The sequence below is a fragment of the Bubalus kerabau genome, chromosome 1 (genome assembly GCF_029407905.1).
Source record: "Bubalus kerabau isolate K-KA32 ecotype Philippines breed swamp buffalo chromosome 1, PCC_UOA_SB_1v2, whole genome shotgun sequence".
Classification (NCBI taxonomy): domain Eukaryota; kingdom Metazoa; phylum Chordata; class Mammalia; order Artiodactyla; family Bovidae; genus Bubalus; species Bubalus kerabau.
The window spans coordinates 147,389,787-147,416,268 of record NC_073624.1 but is presented as its reverse complement, the minus strand read 5'-3'; the positions used below and the strand labels follow the sequence as shown (position 1 = coordinate 147,416,268).

The 26,482-nt window shown below is 40.2% G+C and overlaps 1 protein-coding gene across 5 annotated transcripts in view; it reads left to right on the top strand.

Moving 5' to 3' along the window:
- The window catches only part of DNAJC12 (DnaJ heat shock protein family (Hsp40) member C12), a 102,960-nt gene extending 93,074 nt beyond the window's left edge, over nt 1–9,886 (top strand). For all 5 annotated transcript variants that reach the window (XM_055590776.1, XM_055590771.1, XM_055590784.1 and 2 more), the window contains 2 exons: nt 2,318–2,522; nt 9,359–9,886. In XM_055590776.1, the coding sequence (XP_055446751.1) occupies nt 2,318–2,522; nt 9,359–9,453 (300 nt within the window). In that variant the 3' untranslated portion in view covers nt 9,454–9,886. The remainder of the gene's footprint in view (nt 1–2,317; nt 2,523–9,358) is intronic.
- The last annotated feature ends 16,596 nt before the right edge of the window (nt 9,887–26,482 follow it).

Below are 26,482 nucleotides of genomic sequence, written 5' to 3'. Positions count from 1 at the left end.
TGGCTCTAGGTCAGTGATCACACCATCGTGATTATCTGGGTCGTGAAGATCTTTTTTGTACAGTTCTTCTGTGTATTCTTGCCATCTCTTCTTAATATCTTCTGCTTCTGTTAGGTCCATACCATTTCTGTCCTTTATTGAGCCCATCTTTGCATGAAATGTTCCCTTAGTATCTCTAATTTTCTTGAAGAGATCTCTAGTCTTTCCCATTCTGTTGTTTTCCTCTATTTCTTTGCATTGATCGCTGAAGAAGGCTTTCTTATCTCTTCTTGCTATTCTTTGGAACTCTGCATTCAGATGCTTATATCTTTCCTTTTCTCCTTTGCTTTTTGCTTCTCTTCTTTTCACAGCTATTTGTAAGGCCTCCTCAGACAGCCATTTTGCTTTTTTGCATTTCTTTTCCATGGGGATGGTCTTGATCCCTGTCTCCTGTACAGTATCACGAACCTCATTCCATAGTTCATCAGGCACTCTGTCTATCAGATCTAGGCCCTTAAATCTATTTCTCACCTCCACTGTATAATCATAAGGGATTTGATTTAAGTCATACCTGAATGGTCTAGTGCTTTTCCCTACTTTCTTCAATTTAAGTCTGAATTTGGCAATAAGGAGTTCATGATCTGAGCCACAGTCAGCTCCTGGTCTTGTTTTTGCTGACTGTATAGAGCATCTCCATCTTTGGCTGCAAAGAATATAATCAATCTGATTTCGGTGTTGACCATCTGGTGATGTCCATGTCCCATCACCTTATGGCAAATAGATGGTGAAACAATGAAAACAGTGACAGACTTTATTTTCTTGGGCTCCAAAATCACTGCAGATGGTAACTTTAGCCATGAAATTAAAAGATGCTTGCTTCTTGGAAGAAAAGCTATGACAAACGTAGACAGCATATTAAAAAGCAGAGACATTACTTTGCCAACAAATGTCCATAGGGTCAAACCAATGTTTTTTTCCAGTAGTCATGTATGGATGTGAGAGTTGGACTATAAAGAAAGCTGAGCACTGAAGAATTGATGCTTTTGAACTGTGGTGTTGGAGAGGACTCTTGAGAGTCCCATGGACTGCAAGGAGTTCAAACCAGTCGATCCTAAAGGAAATCAACCCTGAATATTCATTGGAAGGACTAATACTGAAGATCCAATACTTTGGTCACTGATGTGAAGACCTGACTCATTAGAAAAGACCCTGATGCTTGGAAAGAGTGAAGGCAGGAGGAGGAGGGGACGACAGAGGATGAGGTGGTTGGATGGCATCACTGACTCAATGGACATGAGTTCGAGCAAGCTCCAGGAGATGGAGAAGGACAGAGAAACCTGGCGTGCTGCAGTCCCATGGGGTTGCAAAAAGTTGGACATGACTGAGTGACTGAACAACTGCTTGTGCCATGAGTTTTCTTAAAGAGAAGATGTATAACCCAGAATTCTAATATTTGCCAGCTCTGCATTGATCATGGCTGGAAGGAAGGCCACACAGTAGTAGGTTTAATCTCTGGCATGGCTCAAGGTACACAGTCCAGTTGTTTGTTTTTTGATAGTAAAATACACATAAAACCTACCATTTAACCATTTTAAAGTGTACGTTTCAGTGGCACTAAGTACATTCTCAATGTTGTTCACCCACCATCACTATCTAGTTTGAGATCTTTTTCATCACCCCAAAAGGAAACCCCTGTCCTTGTTAGCAATCATTTCCTATTCCCCTCTCACCCAGCCTCTGGTAACCACTAATCTGCTTTCTATCTGTATGAATTTGTCTATTCTGGAATTATACAAAATGTGGCTTTTTATGTTTGACTTCTTTTACTAAGCATAATATTTATAAGGTTTATCCATATTGTAGTACTTTCTTCCTTTCTTACGGTCAAATAGTATTTCATTGCATGGATGTGTCACATTTTTGTTTATCCAATGAATTGATGGACATTTGGATTATTTCCATGACTGCTATGAATATTTGTGTGTAAGTTTTTCTTTGAACACCTGTTTTCAATTCTTTATATCTAGGAACTGAATTTCTTGGACATATGGTAATTTTATGGCTAATTTTCTGGGAAAATATCATTATTTTAATTTCTCTGATGCTTGTCCCTTTCCTTTATACTAGGATACAGATTTCTTCTCATAGTTTTCCAAATCAGTGAGGATTAATTGATTAATATCTGAATTAATTGATTACTATCTGGCTAATAGTCAAGTCTAACATTTTGTTAATAAGCACTATAATAGTAGGTTAATTGTTACTACATATTGAACTTTAAATATAGAAACTATATAATATGGATTTTATATTATACATCTGCTTTCAATTAATGTAGTCAATGCACTGGGCTGTCAGAGGAAAAAAGGACCTGATGTTGGAAGAATCTGACCAAACTCTTACTGACAAAATTGAAAATGAGGAACAGGATGAGCAAAAAGAGATAAAGAAAGAGGAGTTTGGTTCAACCACAGAGAAAATGGAGCAGAAAGAATCCAAATCTGTGGAGAAGTCATTCTCCCCACAAAATCCAGATTCTCCAGGTAAGTCATGTCATGTAGTTTGTACAACAGAGAAGGTCTGAAATTAAAAGACCCATTTTATATCGTATGTATTCTCAACCTTTCCAATTACTTAGTAGTACCAACTATAAATGTTGTTTCGGCACCTTGAAAGAGACTTGACATCGACACAGAAACTAGATATATTCCTTAACACATTCCTTGCAAGCGAAAACTTGAGACATTTCTGGGATCATCTTCTGGTTTACTGAAATAACACTAGCTAGCTTGTGTTGGGTATGTATGTATATATTTATTTATTTTTAAACTTTTTTTAAAATTTTTTGATGTGGGACCATTTTTAAAGTCTTTATTGAATTTGTTACAATATTGCTTCTGTTTTATGTTTTGATTTTGTGGCCTTGAGGCATGTTGGATATTAGCTCCTCAACCAGGGATTGAACCCACACCCCCTACATTGGAAGGCAAAGTCTTAACCACTGGACCACCAGGGAAATCCCCGTGTTGGGTATTTACTGTGTGCAGTTCTTTACGTATATTACTTAAAATCTATTATCTTATTTAATATTAATTTTACATGAGTTAATTTATTTAATCCTCATTACGAGTATTATTCTCATTTTACAGATGAGAAAACTGAAGCCTTGGGAGGCTGAATAATTTTCTCAAGTTAATCCAGCTTGTATGTGGCAGGGAAGGGGTCTGAGATGAGACAGTTTGACTGCAGAGTCTGCATTCTAAGGCACTCCACTATCCTCAGAAGATACATTATCTGTAGGTAGCTCTGTAGACATCTGACCCATGTATAGGCCCACTGAAGCAGGGTATTACAGAGGTTAAACTCTTGGCTCCTAAGCTAACCCACCTGGGTTCACATTCCGTGCTAAGTTGCTTCAGTTGTTCTCCACCTTTTTGTGATCCGACGGACTGTAGCCCTGTAGGCTCCTCTGTCCAGGGGATTCTCCAGGCAAGAATACTGGAGTGGGTTGCCATTTCCTCCTCCAGGGGATCTTCCCAACCCAGGGATCAAACCCAGGTCTCCTGCATTGCAGGCAGATTCTATACTGTCTGAGCCATGAGGGAAGCCCCTAAAAATCCAGATGCATATGAAAGAGCTCAAGCACCAAGGGCCAAGTTGGGTGCCAGGTGGTGGTCCAAAGGCCCAGAGCCACGCATGCATCCAGAGGCCCAAAGTCCTTGGCTAGAGACACCGAAGGAGACCATGTCAGCTCACATTCTAGCTCTACCATTTATTATTTATATTACTTGGAATCAAGATTGCTGGGAGAACTATTGATAACCTCAGATATGCAGATGACACCACCCTATGGCAGAAAGTGAAGAACTAAAGAGCCTCTTGATGAAAGTGAAAGAGGAGAATGAAAAAGTTGGCTTAAACTCAACATTCAGAAAGCCAAGATCATGGCATCTGGTCCCATCACTTCATGGCAAATAGATGAGGAAACAGTGGAAACAGTGGCTGACTTTATTTTTCTGGGCTCCAAAATCACTGCAGATGGTGATTGCAGCCATGGAATTAAAAGATGCTTACTCCTTGGAAGGAAAGTTATGACCAACCTAAACAGCATATTAAAAAGTAGAGACACCACTTTGTCAACAAAGGTCTGTCTAGTCAAGGCTATGGTTTTTCCAGTGGTCATGTATGAATGTGAGAGTTGGACTACAAAGAAAGCTGAGCACTGAAGAATTGATGCTTTTGAACTGTGGTGTTGGAGAAGACTCTTGGGAGTACCTTGGACTACAAGGAGATCCAAGCAGTCCATCCTAAAGGAGATCAGTCCTGGGTGTTCATTGGAAGGACTGATGTTGAAGCTGAAACTCCAACACTTTGGCCACCTGATGCGAAGAGCTGACTCATTGGAAAAGACCCTGATGCTGGGAAAGATTGAGGGCAGGAGGAGAGGGGGATGACAGAGGATGAGATGGTTGGATGGCATCACTGACTCAATGGACAAGGGTTTGGGTGGACTCCGGGAGTTGGTGATGGACTGGGAGGCCTAGTGTGCTGCGGTTCATGGGGTCTCAAAGAGTCGGACATGACTGAGTGACTGAAGTGAAGGGAAGTGAAAGTTATTTAACTCCTTCACACTTTAGTTTCCTCATCTACAAAACAGAGATCTAAGTGGTACCTTCTTATAGAGTTACCAAGAGGATTAAATGAGGTGATCCATGCAAAATGCTTAGGACAGTGATTTGCCTATACCAAGCCCTGGGCAATTGTTAGCTATGGTTATCATTTCTTTGTCTATCTGGCCATCCCACTGTGCTTATCTTGTATAGGTGTGTTATGTATCCACACTCTAACTACCTTCAACACCCCAGTAGAATTTAGCCTTTAAGTACAATATTGCTTCTGTTTTATGCTTTGGATTTTTGGCCATGTGGGATCTTAGCTCCCCCACCAAGGATCGAACCCACACCCCTGCATCAGAAGGCAAAGTCTTAGTCACTGGATGGCCAGGGAAGTCCCTAGCCTTTAAGTAGAAGTTTCCTGAATGTCCTCAAACACTTCTTATAAAAAAGAAGGTAATTAGATAGGTTATGGTGAACTATAGTCTTTCTAGAAATAGTCACTTCTAAACTCTCTTTGGTGAGAATTTTTACATGCTAATTTCTTTTTGGGAATAAAGATTCTTGGTGCTTCATTCAGGTGCCTCTGCTGGTTTTCCAAGAGATCCTTTAGTAGAGCCTGCAGTTGATTGCATCAGCCTCGTAACTGGCAACGGTTATAATATAACAAACGGATCAAAGCAGAAGGCCAGATGTCCCAAGAAGTGTTTCAGGGAAACATACACATACAAACACCCTCCCCGCCCCCCAACAGTTTGCATATACAGGCAAACACGTGACTGCTTCCCCATTTATCCTTGGAATATTCAGATTTGTGCCTCCTGAACCTCTAGGCCCTCCCTGTGACTTTTTATTTCAGATTCAGGCCTATTCTGAGTTCACCAGACTTGAGGGGGTTGATCATGTCAGAGCCTCACACTAAGGCCACACTTAAATCCCTTTCATAAGATTCTATAAAATTTTCTCTTTCTTTTAAAAAAGTTATTTAGATATTTAAAAGCCTCAAAGTAATATGAGCTTATCATTGAAAATTCAAAAAATCAGGACATCCCTGGTGGTCCAGTGGTTAAGACTCCCCACTTTCACGGGGTAGGGGGCTCAGGTCTGATCCCTGGTCTGGGAATTAAGGTCCCACATCTCGAGCAGTCCTGCCAAAAAATAAAAAAATTTTAAAAATTCAAAGAATCATACATAGACAATAACTTAGTGTCTACCCTAGTGTCTCATCCTTCTCTGCTTCTACTTCTTGAAAAAACAGTGCAAATGCCCAGGTGTGTCTCCTTCTACACTGGTTCTCTATGTTAACAAAGGCATGCATAAGCATATGTTCGTTTGTGAGGGTTATACTGTGCACATTCCTCTCTGTTATACAGTAACTAAGAGTACAGACTCTGTAACCAGAGCCTGGCTTTTTCCACTGCTGAGTTGTGTGACCTTGGGCAAGCAAATTAACCTCTCTGTATTTATATCTTCTTATCTCTCTATAATGGTTAAAATATTAGTGTCTATCTTATAAGGTCTTTTTGAGAAGTAAATAATGTATGTAAACTATTTGGATCTGGTACATGGCCAGTGCTTCTTTAGTGTTAGCTTTTATTACTATGGGGTTTCTCCTTAGATCCTTATATTTAGAATGAACTCACTGTTTTTAACAACTGATAAATATTCCATAGTGTAGATATATTGTGATTGACTCTAAACAAGTTGTGATGCCAGTTTTGATACCCTCACATCATGAAGTATATTATACTATGGTTGAGGAAGGAAGTGAAGGGGGTGAGAGGGGGAGAGGATCACTGTTCTGAAAGCTACTACTGAAGAATAAGAATTAGGAAATTTTGCTGAAGGCTGCATATACCAGTATTTTCTTAATGTTATTTAAGAGATTATTGGCTGTTCTGAGTAGTGCCTTAAAGTTGGGTTTTCATATGCCAAAGTACAGTTGCATGCTTATTTATAATTTCATTTGACGGCAATGAAAATTTTTATAATGTCAGCATTTAAGAAATATTATTCATGTCAGCTTTACCAAGTCCCAAGTGGCTTCCCACATAACTTTTCAGCATTTTTGTTGATTTCCTTAAGCAGTGCATGGTATTTACTTTGAAGTTTGCCTTTTGATGCCTCTTCTGTCATAAACATCCATCAAATAGCCCCCATCATTTCCGACTCTTCACTGCAACCAGGAAAAAAAGAAGCACAGCATCTGAAAACCCACATGCGAGACAATCTAATGTTTACTTTATTTTCATTTAAATATGTAATAAATGTGCCTTCTGATAAATACAGTTCTAGAATCAAATACTATTGCATAACATCCTGGAGTTAAAAAAAAAAATCAAACATAGCAGATGCTGTTGATGTGCCAACATATCCTCTGGGCATCTGCCTTCCCAGGCATTGCCAACCATACGGCTCCCACCAGAGGGCTTTCACTGGCAGTGAATCTGGTTTGGCAGCAAGTGAGCGGACAGTTAAGTGCCAGGGAGTAAACACCCTGTGGATGTAGCCATCAGATAATGAATGTGAGTGGGAGGATAAGTTCTCCAATACCTTCACCCCTCAAGTGGAACAACTCTTGAGTTTTTTTTTTTTTTAATATTGTCTCCCAGGGCTCCCCAGGGGATCAAACCCTAGTTGTCCAGAGTAGTAACTTCCTGAAAATGTACCTTTTATAGACGTGGCTCCTTTCCCTACTTCCCTACCAGGGTCTCTTGGGATCACCTCCCAGATTAGCCACTTGCATTCAAATTCTTGTCTGGGGTCTATTTCTAGGGTAACCCAAATGTGAAAACATCTTTTTTAAACTCCAAAAATAACACATATTGAATGTAGAAACATGAGGAAAATACAGTCAAGCAAAAGGAACAAAACACAAAAACTTGCAGTCTTACCACTTAGGGAAATATTTATTATTGCTATTTTGGTATATTTTTAAGATATGTTAGTATACCTAATGGAGGAGGCAATGGCACCCCACTCCAGTACTCTTGCCTGGAAAATCTCATGGACAGAGGAGCCTGGTGGGCTGCAGTCCATGGGGTCGCTAAGAGTCAGGCATGACTGAGTGACTTCACTTTCACTTTTCACTTTCATGCATTGGAGAAGGAAATGGCAACCCACTCCAGTATTCTTGCCTGGAGAATCCCAGAGACAGAGGAGCCTGATGGGCTGCTGTCTGTGGGGTCGCACAGAGTCGGACACGACTGAGGCGACTTAGCAGCAGCAGCAGCAGCTGCTGAAATGAAAAGGATATCACTGTACATATTTTTTGTGTGTGTTTCAATTACAGGTTGTGGGAAACAATTTTCTTTTTGCCTTTTCCCCCAAATGGAAATTCTTCAGATTTTTTTCTCTGATAATTCTGAAGAAAGTGCAGATCCTATTTTCCTGGGATAATCACTGTCAACTATTCTGTGTATATTTTTCCTGCTAGATATTTAGATAATATTTTAAATATCAGTGAAGTATGTATTATTTATTATTCTGTATTTTATGTATTATTCTGTAACCTGTTTTATTGGAAATATTTTAAACATAAAAAATAATATAAAGCATACTTGTTCATTGTAGAAAAATAAGAAAATACAGATGAACAGATAAAGAGTATAAAGAATGAAAATTATATGTATTGCAACTCTTCAGGAATAGCTACTATCAACATTTAGGGGTAATTCCTTGTACACTTAAAAAAGCTTTTATATAAATACCCATGTAAATAATGAATTTATGAATGAGATCATGCTGTCTAAATTATTTCCTGCTGCTGCTGCTGCTAAGTCAATCCAGTCGTGTCCGACTCTGTGCGACCTCATAGACGGCAGCTCACCAGGCTCCCCCATCCCTGGGATTCTCCAGGCAAGAATACTGGAGTGGGTTGCCATTTCCTTCTCCAATGCATGAAAGTGAAAAGTGAAAGTGAAGTTGCTCAGTCATGCCCGACTCTTAGCGACCCCATGGACTGCAGCCCACCAGGCTCCTCCATCCATGGGATTTTCCAGGCAAGAGTACTGGAGTGGGGTGCCATTGGCTTCTCCAAAATTATTTCCTAACTACTAGTTACTTAGCAATATATTATGAACATTTTCCTATAATGATTAAATATTAAAAAATTGTTAATGACTATATCAAAGCCTTTTAATCAATTTTCTGTTACTAAAGATTTAGATTGTTTCTTTGAAACATTTATAAATGGTATCACAATAAAATCCTTATAGTTAAACTCTTGGGCATATCATGATTATTTCATTAAGATAAATTTCTACAAGTAGAATTATTGGTTTAAAGGTTTATACATTTTAATGAGTTTGATAAATATTGCCAAATTACCTGCTAGAAGAATTTTGCCAATTTACCCTTCCTGTAGTAGAGAATGAACATAACTTTTTTCTAGTTGTAGAATAAATTATTTGTATTTCCAGGGATTCTTTCCATTGACCTTTTACTTTTGGCAGCTGTTTGAAAGTAGTTTCCAATTTCTTTGCAGATGAATTGTCAAAATTCCTACCACTGGAAGCATCTATAAATATCCTTTTATTTTTAAGCATTTAAACATGTGAACTCCTCTCATCCATATAAACCAATTCCTGTTCATAAGGATTCAAAAGTCTGCTTATCCATTTATGTAAGATATTAAAAACTGATACCAAAGACTTACCCTTACATTTCATTTATTGTTAGGATATCTTATGAACAAGCTGTTTTACTATGATAAGCTTGACTTTTCCTACCTTTGATTTTAAAATATCCCCTTCTCTCTTCTACAGGTTTTGCAGATGTGAACTGTTGGCACCTTCGTTTCCGCTGGTCTGGGGGTGCTCCTTCAGAACTCCTGAGGAAATTCAGAAACTATGAAATATGAAATATCCGTGTTCCATAGAGGAGAGAGAGAGAGAGAGAGAAAGAGAGATCATTTCTTGTGCTGCCAACTTGCAGTCTTTCTTCAGATCTTAAAAATGTCATATTTGTGAATTGCTGAGTACCAAATCATTCCTCCATCCTTGAACCCATTCTCTCAATGTGTTTTTAAATGAGAAAATTTTCAGACTAGTTTCTTTCAATATTGAAGTAAATTAAGGCCCTTAGATCCAGAGTAGATTGTATTATGTGTATTTTCCTGTTAATGTTATTTATAGAGATCTATTAAAAATCAATCCCTGTTGTTAAATATTTCATTGACGTACCATGATCTTTATTAGTGCTGGATATACAAGAAATGTTTTGTGACTCTGAACTTAAAATGAAATGTGAAATTACTTGTGTAAATTGAATGAAATAAATAATCTTTCCAAAGTTCACAATGAATTTTTTATTTAAAAAATTTATTTGGCTGGATCAGGCCTTATCCCTTGGAGAAGGGAACGGCAACTCACTCCAGTATTCTTGGTTGGAGAATTCCATGAGCAGTGGAACCTGGCAGGCTACAGTCCATGGGGTTTCGGAGTTGGACATGATTGAAGTGACTGATCACGCACACACATTGGGCCTTAGTTGCATCATGAGAGATCTTTTGTTGCAGCACTCAGATTCTCTAGTTGCTGCAGACGGGCTCTCTAGTTGTGGTGCTTGGGCTTAGTGCTCTGAGGCATGTGAGATCTTAGTTCCCTGACCAGGAATCAAACTGGCCTCCCCTGCATTGTAAAGTGAAAGTGAAAGTGAAGTCGCTCAGTCTGTCCTACTCTTTGCGACCCCATGGACTGTAGCCTATCAGGATCCTCCGTCCATGGGAATTTCCAGGCAAGAGTGCTGGAGTGGATTGCCATTTTCTTCTCCAGGGGATCTTCCCAACCCAGGAATCAGAACCCGGGTCTCCTGCATTGCGGGCAGATGCTTTACTGTCTGAGCTACCAGGGATAAGGCTCATTGTTAATCACTGAACCACCAGGCAAGTCCCCATAATGAATTTATAATTCAGTTGTATTCTGAAAATAATTTAAAAAAGTATTTCTATTTCAAGTTTAATAATTATAAATTTAAAACATTATTCATTTGAGAAAATGTTTTTACAAGATTTCTTTTATTATATAGCAGGTGATACATTTATAAACTATATTCTAACTATGAAAATGGACCTATGAGGTAATATGTTCTTTTTAGGTTGGAATTACTAGGTTTATCATGAGTGTAGTTGATGGTTACTTTTTATTGTGGAAAAAAGTGAAAAAATTAAGAAGAAAAATGATTTTAGAGCAGTTCTTTGTTCAAAATAGAATTTTCACTGTTCTATAGCAAAGTTAAAAAAATAAAAATTTAGGAAGATTTTTTTTAAAGCAAAATAATTTAGAAATTATGTCCTTCCTACCTTTGTGATTTAAAATGTGCTTTCCTTTTATGAAATAATGTCATAGTAGATTGTATTGGTTTGTTGGGATGCCATAACAAAATATGACAGACTGGGTGGCTTAAACAATAATTCTCAGGGTTCTGGAGGTTAGAAGTCCAAGGTCAAGGTGTATGCATATTTGGTTTCTTTTGAGGCTTCTCCCTTGCCTAGCAGATGGCTGCTTTATCCTCACAAAGGCCTTTCTTCTTATGAGCATTAGTCATATTCGATTAGGACTCCATATTCGAAAGGAGGCCTAAAAGCATCCTTTAACTTCATCCCTTTAAAGAGCTCATCTCCAAATAAGGTTACATTCTGAGCTACTGGGAGTTGGGACTTCAATAAATGAATTTTAAGGGAACATAATTCAGTACCTAACATAGATGAAAACTTTTTTTTTTTTTTAAACAAATACAACCCTGTATTGGTTCCCTTAATATTATTTGAAGTTTTGTTGTTTTGTCAAATCCAAAAATCAGGGCCATCCATTTAAATAATTATTTCTATCAACATTTTACCACTTCAGTAAAATGTATTTTGGCATTGTTAACATATCTACAAAGTTTATTTCAAAAACAGAAAGTAAATTCAAAAGAGGATGCATGTTTAATTAATAAAATGAGTTTTTGGACTATAGTTGCCTGTCATAATGCCTGCCTGGCCCAAATAGGCACTCGAATAAATACCAGATTGAATAACTGAATTTTTGAATCTAAAGAATCAGGGTTTTAATTTTTTCCTCTTTCTCGCCTAGACTGTTTGATTTACAGCACTGATAGCTTTTAATGACTTGTGGAGGGGAAAAACATTCTCACTTACTCATTCTCACTCACTCACACTGCTCTGCTTTTGTCACAGACATATTTCCCAACTGTTGATAAGACTGAGCATTAGCTCTTGTTTACTTTCCTCTCCCATGATGTTTGAAGCCTCTAAATAAGAAATAGCCTCTAAAGAAAGAGTGCCACTTGAATAGGGATTTCGGATAGGTCAGCCTTGTGCTAAGCACTTTATTTACTTGATTCCATCTAACTTAGTAGGAGATCTTTCACATTAAAACAGTTAAGAATTCTCCTGAACTCAAGACTTAAAAAGGGAGGTGACTATACTTTGATAATACAATCAAAAGAAAGAGTGTTTCTCTTTGAATAAAAAGGAAGAAGAAAACTGGACAACTTTCCTCAGTAATTTGTTTGAATTCCCCAGTGTGTCCAGCACAATCACAATTGTATGTATGTGTAACAGCACATTTTCAAAGCCACTTATTACTGGATTATGGCTTGAATTCATGGCATAGCAAAATGATTATGAAAAGATAATTTTACATAAAAGTGATTAAGCTCTTAAGTCATCTCTAAATGGTAAAGATAATTAGTTTCTCTTATATTTGATATTGAATCAGTGAATGAATGAGGCACATATTTCTTGAGAAAATTATTATGTGATATGTACTAGCAATTGGGGCTTCCCTGATAGCTCGGTTGGTAAAGAATCCACCTGCAATGCAGGAGACCTTGGTTTGATTCCTGGGTTGGGAAGATCTGCTGGAGAAGGGATAGGCTACTCATTCCAGTATTCTGGCCTGGAGAGGAGTCACAAAGAGTCAGATACAACTGAGCAACTTTCACTTTGTGTAGGATATAAAAATACTTAAGGTGGTGCTAGTGATAAAGAACCCACCTGCCAACAGGAGATGTAAGAGACATGGGTTTGATCCTTGGGTCAGGAAAATCCCCTGGAAAAGGAAATGGCAACCGACTCCAGTATTCTTGCCTAGAGAATCCCATGGACAGAGGAACCTGGAAGGCTACCGTCCATGAGTTTGCAGAGTCAGACATGACTGAAACAACTTAGCACACTGAGCACAGTTGATAATTTAGTGAAGTAAGACAGATATTGGACTATCTCGTAGTTTAAAAGGGGCATGCTGTATTAGTTTAGGTATGTCATGTGATTAGTACATGCCTGGCACATAGTAAGCACTAAGTGTACTATTACTATTCTTACATATTAAACCTTTTGATAATCAGTTAACAGAATTGTGGCCTCTTTCTCTCCTCGTTACCTTTCCTCCTATTCTCCATCTCAGAAGCACTGTTTCTTGTATATCCTTCCAGATATCCTGTGCATTACACACATACATGTGTTTCTGTTCTTTTCTCTACTCAAATGGGAACACTATCCTGTGGCATGCTGCTGCTGCTGTTGCTAAGTCGCTTCAGTCGTGTCCCACTCTGTGCGACCCCATAGACGGCAGCCCACCAGGCTTCCCAGTCCCTGGGATTCTCCAGGCAAGAACACTGGAGTGGGTTGCCATTTCCTTCTCCAATGCATGCAAGTGAAAAGTGAAAAAAAGTGAAGTCGCTCAGTCGTGTCCGACTCCTAGCGACCCCATTGACTGCAGCCCACCAGGGTCCTCCGTCCATGGGATTTTCCAGGCAAGAGTACTGGAGTGGGGTGCCATTGCCTTCTCCATCCTGTGTCATACCTTTCATTTATTCAGTTTCTATGTCTTGGAGATTTTTCCATGTTTAGTATGTAAATTCTACCCTTTTTTTTTTCTTAATCTGCTACATGATTTTCATTGTGTGAACCATAATTTATTTAATTTACTCTACTTGAGCCTTTCCAGGTTATTTCAGTTTTCCCTTGAAACACAAAGAGCAATGTAGTGAATAGCTTTACATACAGTTTCTTGTATGTGAAATATACTGTAAGATAAATACTTCTTATTGGAATGGATCAAAGAGTGTATATGTACATTTAGAATTAGATTGGGTTTCCCTGGTGGCTCAGATGGTAAAAAATCCACCAGCAATGTGGGAGACCCTGGTCTGGGAAGGTCCCCTGGAGAATGGAAGGAACAGCTACCCACTCCAGTATTCTGGCCTGGAGAATTCCATGGACAGAGAAGCCTGGTAGGCTACAGTCTATGGGGTTGCAAAGACATTACTTAGTGATTTTCACACACACATAATTAGATTACCATATAGTTCAGCAAACAACAGATATAATTTGGTAAGTTGCAGATCTTAGGGCCACTGAATTGTAAAACCCAGAAAATAGTTCATGTTCATTGGGATTCTTGTGTTTAGTCTTTTCCACTCTAGGATAGATTTTGTTGAGTACCTCAGTTTGAAGCTTATAGAACAATTTACCAGCTGTCTCTGACCCCCTGCCATACCAGGGATTGCCCAAGATATAAAGCAAAAATAAAATCAGAGTGTACTTTTCTTCTAGTATCTTCCACAGAGACAGGATGAGCTCAGGATATTCTTTTCAGTGTTATGGCTTCTGGGTGTCCCGAAATGTTGAAATACAATTCTAAAACATTTTTGCTCTTTTAAGTAAAGGGCAACTCAACAGAGCAAATCTCGAAAACTTGGGCAGAATTCACAATTTCCTATGATCCCCAATAGTTCCTAGTCGCCCATGGACATATACCAGCCTGTCAAAAACATGCCCTTTGATGAGCAAATTAGAAACCCGAAAAAAAACTTTGCAGATATTTCTCGTAAAGAGAGAGCCGGATCAGGGGAAGATAAGGTTGCTTTCCCGCTTATGAATTTTCATATCCTTTCCGTGCCCAGATCTGATTGTGGTTACAAGATCAATCATAGCAGCAAGTGTGGATGACTAATGCAGTTATTGAGAGGGGTCTTTAATTTCCTGAAGGCAAACACCATTACCTACCACCTCCATATCACAGACGAGGAGATGCCAGGGCTACTGGGGACTCAGTGATGGAAGAAATTATAAAACTGATGCAATTACTGAGAAAATGATGAAATGTCTCACAAGAAAGGCTTCAATTCCCTTCAATTTGAGGTTTTGTGATACGCATCAGTGTGGCTGTGTGTTTAGTATTATTCTCAGCTCCCTCTGTCGTCTTACCCTCATGGTGGAGAACATTTTGTATCAGGCAGGTCATTCTCATCCTTTCTCCTCCCACCTCGGCTCTCATGTCTTCCAATGTTTCTGCTTTGATGACTTTTGTATTAATTAGCAGCCAAGAGTAAATGTTTTCACAGTGGAATCTAGGTTAGGTTGAAGGAGAATTAGATCTTTCTCTGGTTCTAACCTATCGTAAGATTTAGGGCAAATGACTTGAATTCTCTGATCCAGTTTTTTCTCCCTGAGGCTGGAATTAAGAATCTCCCCTTTATAGAACATAGACTCTTGGCTCAGGACCAGGTTCAGAGTTGGCCTGTCCACGGCGCTGGTGGGGGCCAGGAGAGTGTGGAAACATATGGAGTGTGTAGTCCAGAAGAGGAAGTCAAAGATTAGTGAGGACAGGAAAGGCAGAGGAGAATGTTCCTTCTCCATCATTTTTTCTAATAACTCTTCTTTTCTGGCTGTTCATTTAAGTAAAAGGGCAGAGATAGAAAAGGAGAGATTACAATTAAGTATGTATTAATATATCTATCTATATGCACAGCCTCGAACACCTCAATTATTTTTTTTTACATTCATTTGAGTTCAATGCCATTCTTGATATCATCCCATCTCTGAAGACAATGGTGACTTGTTTTCAGAGTATATTAAAGTATTTAAATACTTTCCAGCCACTAGACTATCAGGGGAGGTTCTAAAACAGGTAAAATAATAACAACAACAATAATAACTCTTATCTTTACCAATTTCCAAGGCATTTTCTCATGTATCGTGTTTAAATCTCACAACGAATTCCATTTTCTGGAGGAATTTGTAACTTTTTTTATATCCTAAAAACTACAATAGAATGGAAAACAGATTTTTAAATTTAATTATTTTTGTGTGTGTGTGAAATCATTTTTGTCAGTCTTGCAATCTGCCTTGGGAATATGCACCCCTCGATGTCTGGGTCTCAAACCCAGAGGCTCTGACTTAACTGGCCTCTATGTCTATCCCAAGGGCGCTGGGTTTTCACAGCTCCAGGTAATACTAAAGTGCCATGTGTTGAGGACCACATAGCTTAAATAGGTTACAGATGAAATGATTAACATCTTGATGGCTCTACCTGCATACAGGAGATTAGAGTTCTCCCTTCCGTGTCACTGGCCATTTTTTGGGGTTCCCCTGGCCCCAGAAGCACCTCATTTGGGCTCCCAACAGGTCTGTGAGAGGCAGTCACCGTCGAAGGCAGTTGCCTTCGCCAGGGTTCTCTCTGGTTTTCACCTCCAGCCGAGGCGGCTGCTTGGAGCGCCCCCTGCTGCCGCTGCCGCGCGTTGAGTACCTGCTGGCGGGAAGAAGGGCCTCCTGGGGGCCTGTTCCGGAGGCTTGTTCTCTCTAGGCTCGTTTTAAACAATTCCTCAGCTGCTGAGACTTGCCCTCGCCTGACTGGGAGCACAGAACTGGCTCTCCCAAGACCGTCCTTCTCCTCTTTCACCTTGGCCTCACCCCCAATGCCTTTCCTCTGCCAGCTGGAGAGGAGTGGGTGAGGGACCGGCAGGGGGAGCCGTGGGTTCCGAGGTCTATGGCTCTTGCTTCAACAGTGTTTGGACAGAACAGATCAAGGGACACTCCTTCAAGCCTCGACCCCCTCCAACCTATTTTCCAGTCGCAAGCTTTGGAATCAGTTATTTGGCTATCCTCAGCCGCCAGGACATGCTAACACCATTTTTTTTTTTTTTTTTTTTTTAGCTTAACTCTTTATTACCGATCAACCGTGAGCTCCCAGATACCTCAGAATTATCCCACTGAGATGGAGTTATCTTCAGCCGCCTGGTCAACAGGGATCTGCGGGCCTCCTACACCTGTCTCTCTCTGGGCTTGTGTTTCCACCATGAAGGATATGGCTCTGGAGAACTTGGAACACTATTTTATGGAAATTGGCTGAGGAGAAGCACGAGCGTGAACCTCTCTTGAAAATGCAAAACCAGCGGTAGTAGCCACTTGCAGGAGTTGGGTAAAACCCAGGACTGTGTGGAAGCCGCCATTCTGATTGTCCGCGCAGACTCCCACCTCTGTGACTTCCTGGCGACCGGCTTCCTAGACAAGAAGGTGAAACTCATCAAGAAAATGGGCAGCTACCTGACCAACCTTCACAGGCTGGCTGGTTCCCAGGCGGGGCAGGGCGAGTATCTCTTCCACAGGCTCACCTCCAGCATGACTAGTAGCCTCCGAAGCCCAGCAGCCTTTGAGGAGACCCTCTGGTGACAGCGCTTCTGCCTGAAGCCCTTCTCTGCAGCCACTAAGTAGCTTTTTAAGCACTCTGGAGCTCTCTCCCAAGCCTTGGACCATATGGAAACTGTAAAGCTTTTTGCAGAAAAAACAGAAGGAAAGGAAAGAAAAAAAGCCTGCATGAAGGTTATTTATCAGATCATACTTAAAGGGAAGTGATGAGCTGTGTGGCCTCAGGCAAGTCCTTTACTTCTCTGAACCCATTTCCTTTCTTAAAATGAGATGGGTAGGAAAGCAGGAAAATGGGGAATCCAAAGTAGACTGTTCTGCTTTTGATGCTTATCTTCTAGTTTAAATTCAAGGAATTATGAAGTCTTTACATCAAGGCAGGGACAGTACACGGGGCAACATCCATGGTGGCATCATCCATGGTGAGAAATGTGTGGTTAAGAAGGTTGTTCTGGAGAGAGCAGTTACCTTCACAGTAAGCTTAGGTAAGTTCATTACCCTCCCTGTGCCTCAGTTTCCTCATCAGTAAAATGGGATAATAAATATCAAACACTTATATTAACTATTAATAGTAATGACTGGGGAAGAAAATCAGAAAGTGACTAAAAAGATATTTTGCCAACACCATCCCATTTCTTTGGTAGTCCAGCATCACCCAGTTGCCTATTACAAATGCGAACTATTGGACTTCACCCCAAACCTACTCAGTCAGAAACTATGAGGGGCAGGGCCTAGGAATATGTTTTGGAATCTTTCTGGAATCTCCAGGTGCATGCTAAAGTTTGAGGAGCACCGTTCTAAAATCTTCCTTCCCAAAGTGTGGACCAAACCCCAGAATCATTAGCATCATCTATGAACTTATTAGATAGATAGTCAGAATCTTCGGCTTCACTCTGGAGCTGCTAAATTATAATCTGTGTTTTAACAAGATCTCCAGGTTTTTTTTTTTTTTTTTTTTTTGGCCACACCAAGCAACTTGTGGGATCTTCATTCCCTGACCAGAAATTGAACCCATGCCCTCAGCAGTGGGAGCTCAGAGTCCTAACCACTGGGCCACCAGAGGTTTCTTGCTCCCAGATGCCCCCTCCCTCTCTAGGGTATTTCTATGCAAGTTAAATCTCAAGAAGCTCTGCCCTAGAACTGCATCTCTAATACAGTAGTCACTGGCCATTAAAATGAAATTAATTAAAATGAAATAACATTAGAAATGCAATTCTTCAGTCACACTAGCCATATTTCAAGTGCACAAGAGCCACATGTGGCCAGTGGTTACAGTATTACAGTATTGGACACTGCAGATTATAGAACATTTCCTTCATCTCAGAATGTTCTATTGGACAGTGATGCTCTAGAATAATTATTGTTATGTAATTATTATTATTTTTTGTAGCCATAGAGCATCTAGATGAAGCAGATTACCTGGGACAAGTGTGACAGACTCTAAAAGTCAAGCAAGTGACATAAATGAATGAAGCAGGACAATTAAAGACAATCAACAGCACAAGTGCAATGGTAAGTGGCCAGTGATACTCCAGGTCCATAGCAGGACTCCAATTGGGAGTGCTGGGGATATTCAGCATATTCAGATTCAGCCAATGTTGCCGTGGAAGAGGCTAAGCCTAGGCTAGGATAATTGTTTCATTTTTGTTTAAAAATCTAGACATCTGGATTTTATGTGATTCATAAATTTTGATTACTAGCCACACATGGCTGTTATGCACTTGAAATATAGCTAATGTGACTGATGAACTGCATTTCAATGAAATATTATTTCATTTTAATTAACTTTAAGTCAAAAATTTAAAAAATGTTTTGCTTCCCCAGTGGTTTAGTGGCTTCCATGGTGGTCCTCTGTCTAAGACTCTGCACTCCCTATGCTGAAGGCCTGGGTTCAATCCCTAGTCAGAAAACTAGATCCCATATGCTGCAGCTAAAAGGTCCCACATGCCACAACAAAGATCAAAGGTCCTGCGTGTACCTCGACTAAGACCTGGTGCAGCCAAATAAATAAATAAAAATTAATATTAAAAAAAGATGAATTCAGTTCTGAGGATCCAAGTATAGTATGGTGATTATAGTTAATAATACTATATTATATACTTGAAAGTATATGAGAGTAGATCTTACATTGGATCTACTCTCTAATGTAGAATTGCAGAGTAGAACTGGCAGTTGTGTGAGTTGATGGACGTATCAGTTTAGTTCAGTTCAGTCGCTCAGTCGTGTCCGACTCTTTGCAATCCCATGAATCGCAGCATGCCAGGCCTCCCTGTCCATCACCAACTCCTGGAGTTCACTCAGACTCACGTCCATCGAGTCAGTGATGCCATCCAGCCATCTCATCCTCTGTCGTCCCCTTCTCCTCCTGCCCCCAATCCCTCCCAGCATCAGAGTCTTTTCCAATGAGTCAACTCTTCGCATGAGGTGGCCAAAGTACTGGAGTTTCAGCTTTAGCATCATTCCTTCCAAAGAAATCCCAGGGCTGATCTTCAGAATGGACTGGTTGGATCTCCTTGCAGTCCAAGGGATTCTCAAGAGTCTTCTCCAACACCACAGTTCAAAAGCATCAATTCTTCAGCATTCAGCCTTCTTCACAGTCCAACTCTCACATCCATACATGACCACAGGAAAAACCATAGCCTTGACTAGATGAACCTTTGTTGGCAAAGTAATGTCTCTGCTTTTGAATATGCTATCCAGGTTGGTCATAACTTTCCTTCCAAGGAGTAAGCATCTTTTAATTTCATGGCTGCAGTCACCATCTGCAGTGATTTTGGAGCCCCCCAAAATAAAGTCTGACACTGTTTCCACTGTTTCCCCATCTATTTCCCATGAAGTGATGGACCGGATGCCATGATCTTCATTTTCTGAATGTTGAGCTTTAAGCCAACTTTTTCACTCTCCACTTTCACTTTCATCAAGAGGCTTTTTAGTTCCTCTTCACTTTCTGCCATAAGCTAATGCAAAATGATGGTAATCATTTTGCAGTGTATAAATGTATCCAGTCAACTCTTTGTACACCTTAAACTTTCACAGTGTTATACCTCAGTTATATTCAGTAAAGCTTGGAAAAAAAAGGAAAAGGGGAATTTGGATGGAGACACTTAGGGGAAATGCCATGTGACTGGCAGAGGCAGAGACTAGAGTGGTACAACTGCAAACCAAGAAACACCAAGGATTGATGGCTATCCCCAGACTAGACAGAGGCAAGGAAGGATTCTCATTTGATGACTCATCAGAGGGAGCATGATCCTAATAACACCTTGATTTCTGGCCTCCGGGACCACGGGACAAATATTTTTGTTGGCTCAAGTTACCCACTCTCTGGTTCTTTGTTTTGGCATCTCTAGGAAGCGAATGCATTCCATACTAAAAAGTCAAAAGAGTAAATCTTTAACTTAAATTCTTCTTTTTGGTCTTTGCTTCTTTTTTCTACCACAACATAATCTAAACATCTTCAGTATATGTTCATCTTGGGAACGATCTTCTGAATAAGGAGAATGACAGAGAACTGAAAATCTAAACAAGAGGGAGAGGTTGAGGTGGAGGGAAGGAAGGTGGGATTAGAAATCTAGACAAATGCATACACTGCCTTACCAATCAACACAGCCTTATGAGACAGCGTTGAATTTCCTGAACAAGCCAAGCTTCTCTGGGCCATTGTTAGTTCTTTCTTGGGAATCACGGATGTGGCTTTTGGTCTTGGAGCTGCCATTTACTAACTCAGAAACATTGGGCAAACCATTATATATATACAGATGATTTAGTGAGTTGGCCAAAGAATTTGTTTGGGTTTTCATAAAATGTTATGGAAAAATCTGAATGAACTTTTTGGCCAACTGAAGATTTTTCTCCTCAGTAAAGTGAGGGAGTTGGCTTACACCAGGAAGCCTCCCTTGCTTGCCCTGCACTGAACAGCATCTGAACCAATCTGCACCTGCTGTAGCGTGTATCAATCACTTGCTTGTTCTTGGTTATTGCCTATCGCTGCCACAAAACTGTGAGCTCCTTGAAGCAGGGACTGTCTTGTTCACCACCAGATCTTGTTGAGCCCCTGACCTCACACACAGCAGATCAACAAAAAGTAGTCTGTTACAATAACACTGTATTTATGATAATCCTGTACAAATCTATGGTAAAAATTTTCTTTCAGAGAGCTAGAAGAAAAAAAATCTGTGTGCATGTAACTGTTTAACTCTTTACTGTGAGTGCTGCCAGGGACTGCTCTTCCATTTTCTATTTGGCAATCAGTCTCTGAGAGTCCCCCTCCCCACGGTGGCTTCCACCTCACTGAGCTCTGACACTATTTGTGCATTTGGTGCAGTGCCCAAAGCTGTGCTGAGGACAACTAAAGTGCTTGCTCAGGGTAGATTTTTGTATATATGTGTATGTGTACTTGATGTTTTGTGCTTTTCAATGATGAGAGTAAAGCCTTACAAGTAGTTTCAGAGAGGAAACAAGAAAGTGACACAGTACTGGAGGTGTTTAACAAGGGTTTGGAAACAAGGATTTTTCCTTTACTCAAGGGAAGACATCAGAACTGTAGATATGCATGTATAGTTGAAGCCCTAAAGAAAAATGAGCCAGGGAGAGCACTTCAAACACAGGAGGTTGGTTTCTGCAATGAGTATCAGATGAAATCTTTCCTTAGGAGTGATTTCATTTCAGGATAAAGAGGAATTTCACGATGCACAGTTACTGTGTGAAAAATGTATAATGTGGTCTTTAGCGATTTTTGCAGAGTGATAGACACATCAAGGTGTTGGCATTTTGGTGAACTAGCTTTACAAAAAGCAAGGCTATTTCTTCATAAGGTGATTTCTAAAATCTTTTCTGTTCTAAATTTCTATGCTTATCTGAGTAGGTGTTTTTATACTTTCAGAATTAGTCAAAGTAGGTTTTATCCAAGCTAAAATTTTATAGAAGATGTGAGAAGAAAATGTAAAGACTTCCTTCAGGGGACACAAAAGTTCTTAAAATCTATAAGCTTGCATCGCCATTCCTTGGATGGCCACAAGATGGCAGCCTTGGGCCAGGAGTAGGAGACAGGTCCCCGCGCCCCTCGCCCCAAACGTATTTGCTAGTTGCTGTGCTGCGGAGAAGGCGATGGCACCCCTCTCCAGCACTCTTGCCTGGAAAATCCCATGGACGGAGGAGCCTGGTGGGCTGCAGTCCATGGGGTCGCGAAGAGTCGGACACGACTGGGCGACTTCCCTTTCACTTTTCACTTTCATGCATTGGAGAAGGAAATGGCAACCCACTCCAGTGTTCTTGCTGGAGAATCCCAGGGACGGGGGCGCCTGGTGGGCTGCCGTCTATGGGGTCGCACAGAGTCGGACACGACTGAAGCGACTTAGCAGCAGCAGTGCTGTTGTAAAAGACACCAGATTTGGCTGTTTCTTTGCTTCTGCACCTCTACAGTGTGGTTAGCTGGTATCCTTGCCCACCACTGACATTTCATGAATATAACCTAGAAGAAATCTTAAACAATCCTGCAATTTTGAAAGTTGCTCTGGGTGTACTTTGACTACCTTCTCCACCCAATTCTGGTCTTATTTGCAGTTTCCTCCACATTGACACTTTTGGAGAATGGACCCAGAGGGAGCTCTTAATGGTCTACACTCCCCAATCTCCCCACCGCTAGCCTCTTTTCTGCATCTATATTGAATATTTTCAATACAAATTTACTTCCTATCTCAAGGATCTATGCCAGTGTTTTTTGGTCATTAGACTCCTCTCCTTCTCAATCATTAAAAAAAAGTGTAGATTCCTGGGGTCACCTCATATCTATTGAATCTGAATCTCCAACAATGAGGGGCAAGGGTTGTGATTTTAGTAATCTGTCATAGGTGATTCTTCTAATTTTTGAGAATCTCTGATATAATAAGAACCCCTTCACTGCTCTGGATTCTGGTGGGTCAAGGAAGATACTTCTTCAAATAACCCGTGAAATAAGGAAAGAGAGAAGAAGATGATTGATGATTATGATAATAATATGGGCTATGGGCTCCAAAATCACTGCAGCCATGAAATTAAAAGACGCTTACTCCTTGGAAGGAAAGTTATGACCAACCTAGATAGCATATTTCTTTTCCATGGGGATGGTCTTGATCCCTGTCTCCTGTACAATGTCATGAATCTCCGTCCATAGTTCATCAGGCACTCTATCTATCAGATCTAATCCCTTAAATCTATTTCTCACTTCCACTGTATAATCATAAGGGATTTGATTTAGGTCATACCTGAATGGTCTAATTGTACAGGAGACAGGGATCAAGACCATCCCCATGGAAAAGAAATGCAAAAAAGCAAAATGGCTGTCTGAGGAGGCCTTACAAATAGCTGTGAAAAGAAGAGAAGCGAAAAGCAAAGGAGAAAAGGAAAGATATAAGCATCTGAATGCAGAGTTCCAAAGAATAGCAAGGAGAGATAAGAAAGCCTTCCTCAGCGATCAATGCAAAGAAATAGAGGAAAACAACAGAATGGGAAAGACTAGAGATCTCTTCAAGAAAATTAGAGATACCAAGGGAACATTTCATGCAAAGATGGGCTTGATAAAGGACAGAAATGGTATGGACCTAACAGAAGCAGAAGATATTAAGAAGAGATGGCAAGAATACACAGAAGAACTGTACAAAAAAGATCTTCACGACCCAGATAATCACGATGATGTGATCACTGACCTAGAGCCAGACATCCTGGAATGTGAAGTCAAGTGGGCCTTAAAAAGCATCACTACAAACAAAGCTAGTGGAGGTGATGGAATTCCAGTTGAGCTATTCCAAATCCTGAAAGATGATGCTGTGAAAGTGCTGCCCTCAATATGCCAGCAAATTTGGAAAACTCAGCAGTGGCCACAGGACTGGAAAAGGTCAGTTTTCATTCCAATCCCTAAGAAAGGCAATGCCAAAGAATGCTCAAACTACCCCACAATTGCACTCATCTCACAAGCTAGTAAAGTAATGCTCAAAATTCTCCAGGCCAGGCTTCAGCAATACGTGAACCATGAACTTCCTGATGTTCAAGCTGGTTTTAGAAAACGCAGAGGAACCAGAGATCAAATTGCCAACATCTGCTGGATCATGGAAAAGGCAAGAGAGTTCCAGAAAAACATCGATTTCTGCTTTATTGACTATGCCAAAGCCTTTGACTGTGTGGATCACAATAAACTGGGGAAAATTCTGAAAGAGATGGGAATACCAGACCACCTGATCTGCCTCTTGAGAAACCTATATGCAGGTCAGGAAGCAAGAGTTAGAACTGGACATGGAACAACAGACTGGTTCCAAATAGGAAAAGGAGTACGTCAAGGCTGTATATTGTCACCCTGCTTATTTAACTTATATGCAGAGTACATCATGAGAAACACTGGACTAGAAGAAGCACAAGCTGGAATCAAGATTGCCGAGAGAAATATCAATAACCTCAGATATGCAGATGACACCACCCTTATGGCAGAAAGTGAAGAGGAACTAAAAAGCCTCTTGATGAAAGTGAGAGTGGAGAGTGAAAAAGTTGGCTTTAAAGCTCCCCATTCAGAAAACGAAGATCATGGCATCCGGTCCCACCACTTCATGGGAAATAGATGGGGAAACAGTGGAAACAGTGTCAGACTTTATTTTTTGGGGCTCCAAAATCACTGCAGATGGTGACTGCAGCCATGAAGTTAAAAGACGTTTACTCCTTGGAAGGAAAGTTATGACCAACCTGGATAGCATATTCAAAAGCAGAGACATTACTTTGCCAACAAAGGTTCGTCTAGTCAAGGCTATGGTTTTTCCAGTGGTCATGTATGGATGTGAGAGTTGGACTGTGAAGAAAGCTGAGTGCCGAAGAATTGATGCTTTTGAACTGTGGTATTGGAGAAGGCTCTTGAGAGTCCCTTGGACTGCAAGGACATTCAACCAGTCCATTCTAAAGGAGATCAGTCCTGGGTGTTCATTGGAGGGACTGATGCTGAAGCTGAAACTCCAATATTTTGGCCACCTGATGGGAAGAGTTGACTCATTGTAAAAGACCCTGATGCTGGAGGGATTGAGGGCAGGAGGAGAAGGGGACGACAGAGGATGAGATGGCTGGATGGCATCACCGACTCGATGGACATGAGTTTGGGTGAACTCCGGGAGTTGGTGATGGACAGGGAGGCCTGGTGTACTGTGATTCATGGGGTCGCAAAGAGTCAGACACGACTGAGTGACTGAATTGAACTGAACTGATGCCATAATAGACCCATATATATCTCAGAATCAGTCATTCAAGGCCAGTATCTCCGGGGATGGATGCTAGATCATCATATTGCCAATAAAGAACAGAAAGTAAGATGATTGGCTACTGCAGTCATTCAGACTGAATTTAGTTTTGGAAAAGTTCTTTTAAGTGGTGAAACCAGGGGCAAGAAGGGTACTAGGGGAGAGGTGGCTATATCTTGTAATCCAATAGAGTTAAATAATAAACACCCAGAAAAGTAGATGTTAAGACCATAATAAACCCTTAACTTGAAATTCATTAGCCTCTTTCCTTTGAAATTACTGTCTTATCACCATGACGCTCAATTGTTTTCAGTGCGGATTCCTCCAAGAGTCAATTTCAGCAGCAGTTTTAGGGACTGGTCGCTGATTCAGTATAAAGTCAGAAACTGAGCAGCAAGTACAACTAATAAACAAAGATACAGTAAAATACAGAAACTGTAATAGTAATCAAAGAAAAGCAAATTAATAAAAACGAGGAGCATGCCACCTGTTAAATTAGCAAAAAAAAAAGTTGCAAGTGATAATATTCAATGTAGATAAGTATTTTATGATCACAGCTTTCTTATGCATTACTGGTAGCAGTAGGCATTGGCACAACTCTTTAGCAATTAATTTAGGAATATGTATTTGGAGCCACAAAAATGTTCATATCCTTAGCTTCAATATTCTCATTCCTGGAGATGTAGATCCTAAAGAGATAAAATAAAATATGGAAAAAACTTCTATCTCAGGGATGTACATTACATTATTTAACATTGCTGTTTAGCAAAAATCAAAAAAGGAAGCAGCCACAGTGTATCATTGCTTCATTAAATTTGATGCAGCTACTGTTTAGTTTATTACAGAGACATTAAAAATCACGATTATGAAGACAAAGGAGAGAAAAACTTTATGAAATAATTGTAATGAAAAATATAAAATATACTATTGTTACAAAAGAAGCAACAGGCCTCTAATGAAGTCACGAATACTAAGCCCACATCACCAAACTGAAACTTAGAACCTAACCTAGTTGCAGTTTCAGTCTCTTCCAGGAATGTAGTTTTAACTGCTCAGTTTGGAATTTTCTGGTCAGCACCAGTGAGGCCTTCTGCCACAGGAGGCTTTTCCATCCTCCAAAGGAATATGAGGTAACCCAGTCCTTCCTTATCTCTTCCCCCTTTTGCCTATAAAAACTTTTCATCTTATATAGCTTCTCAGAGCTCCTT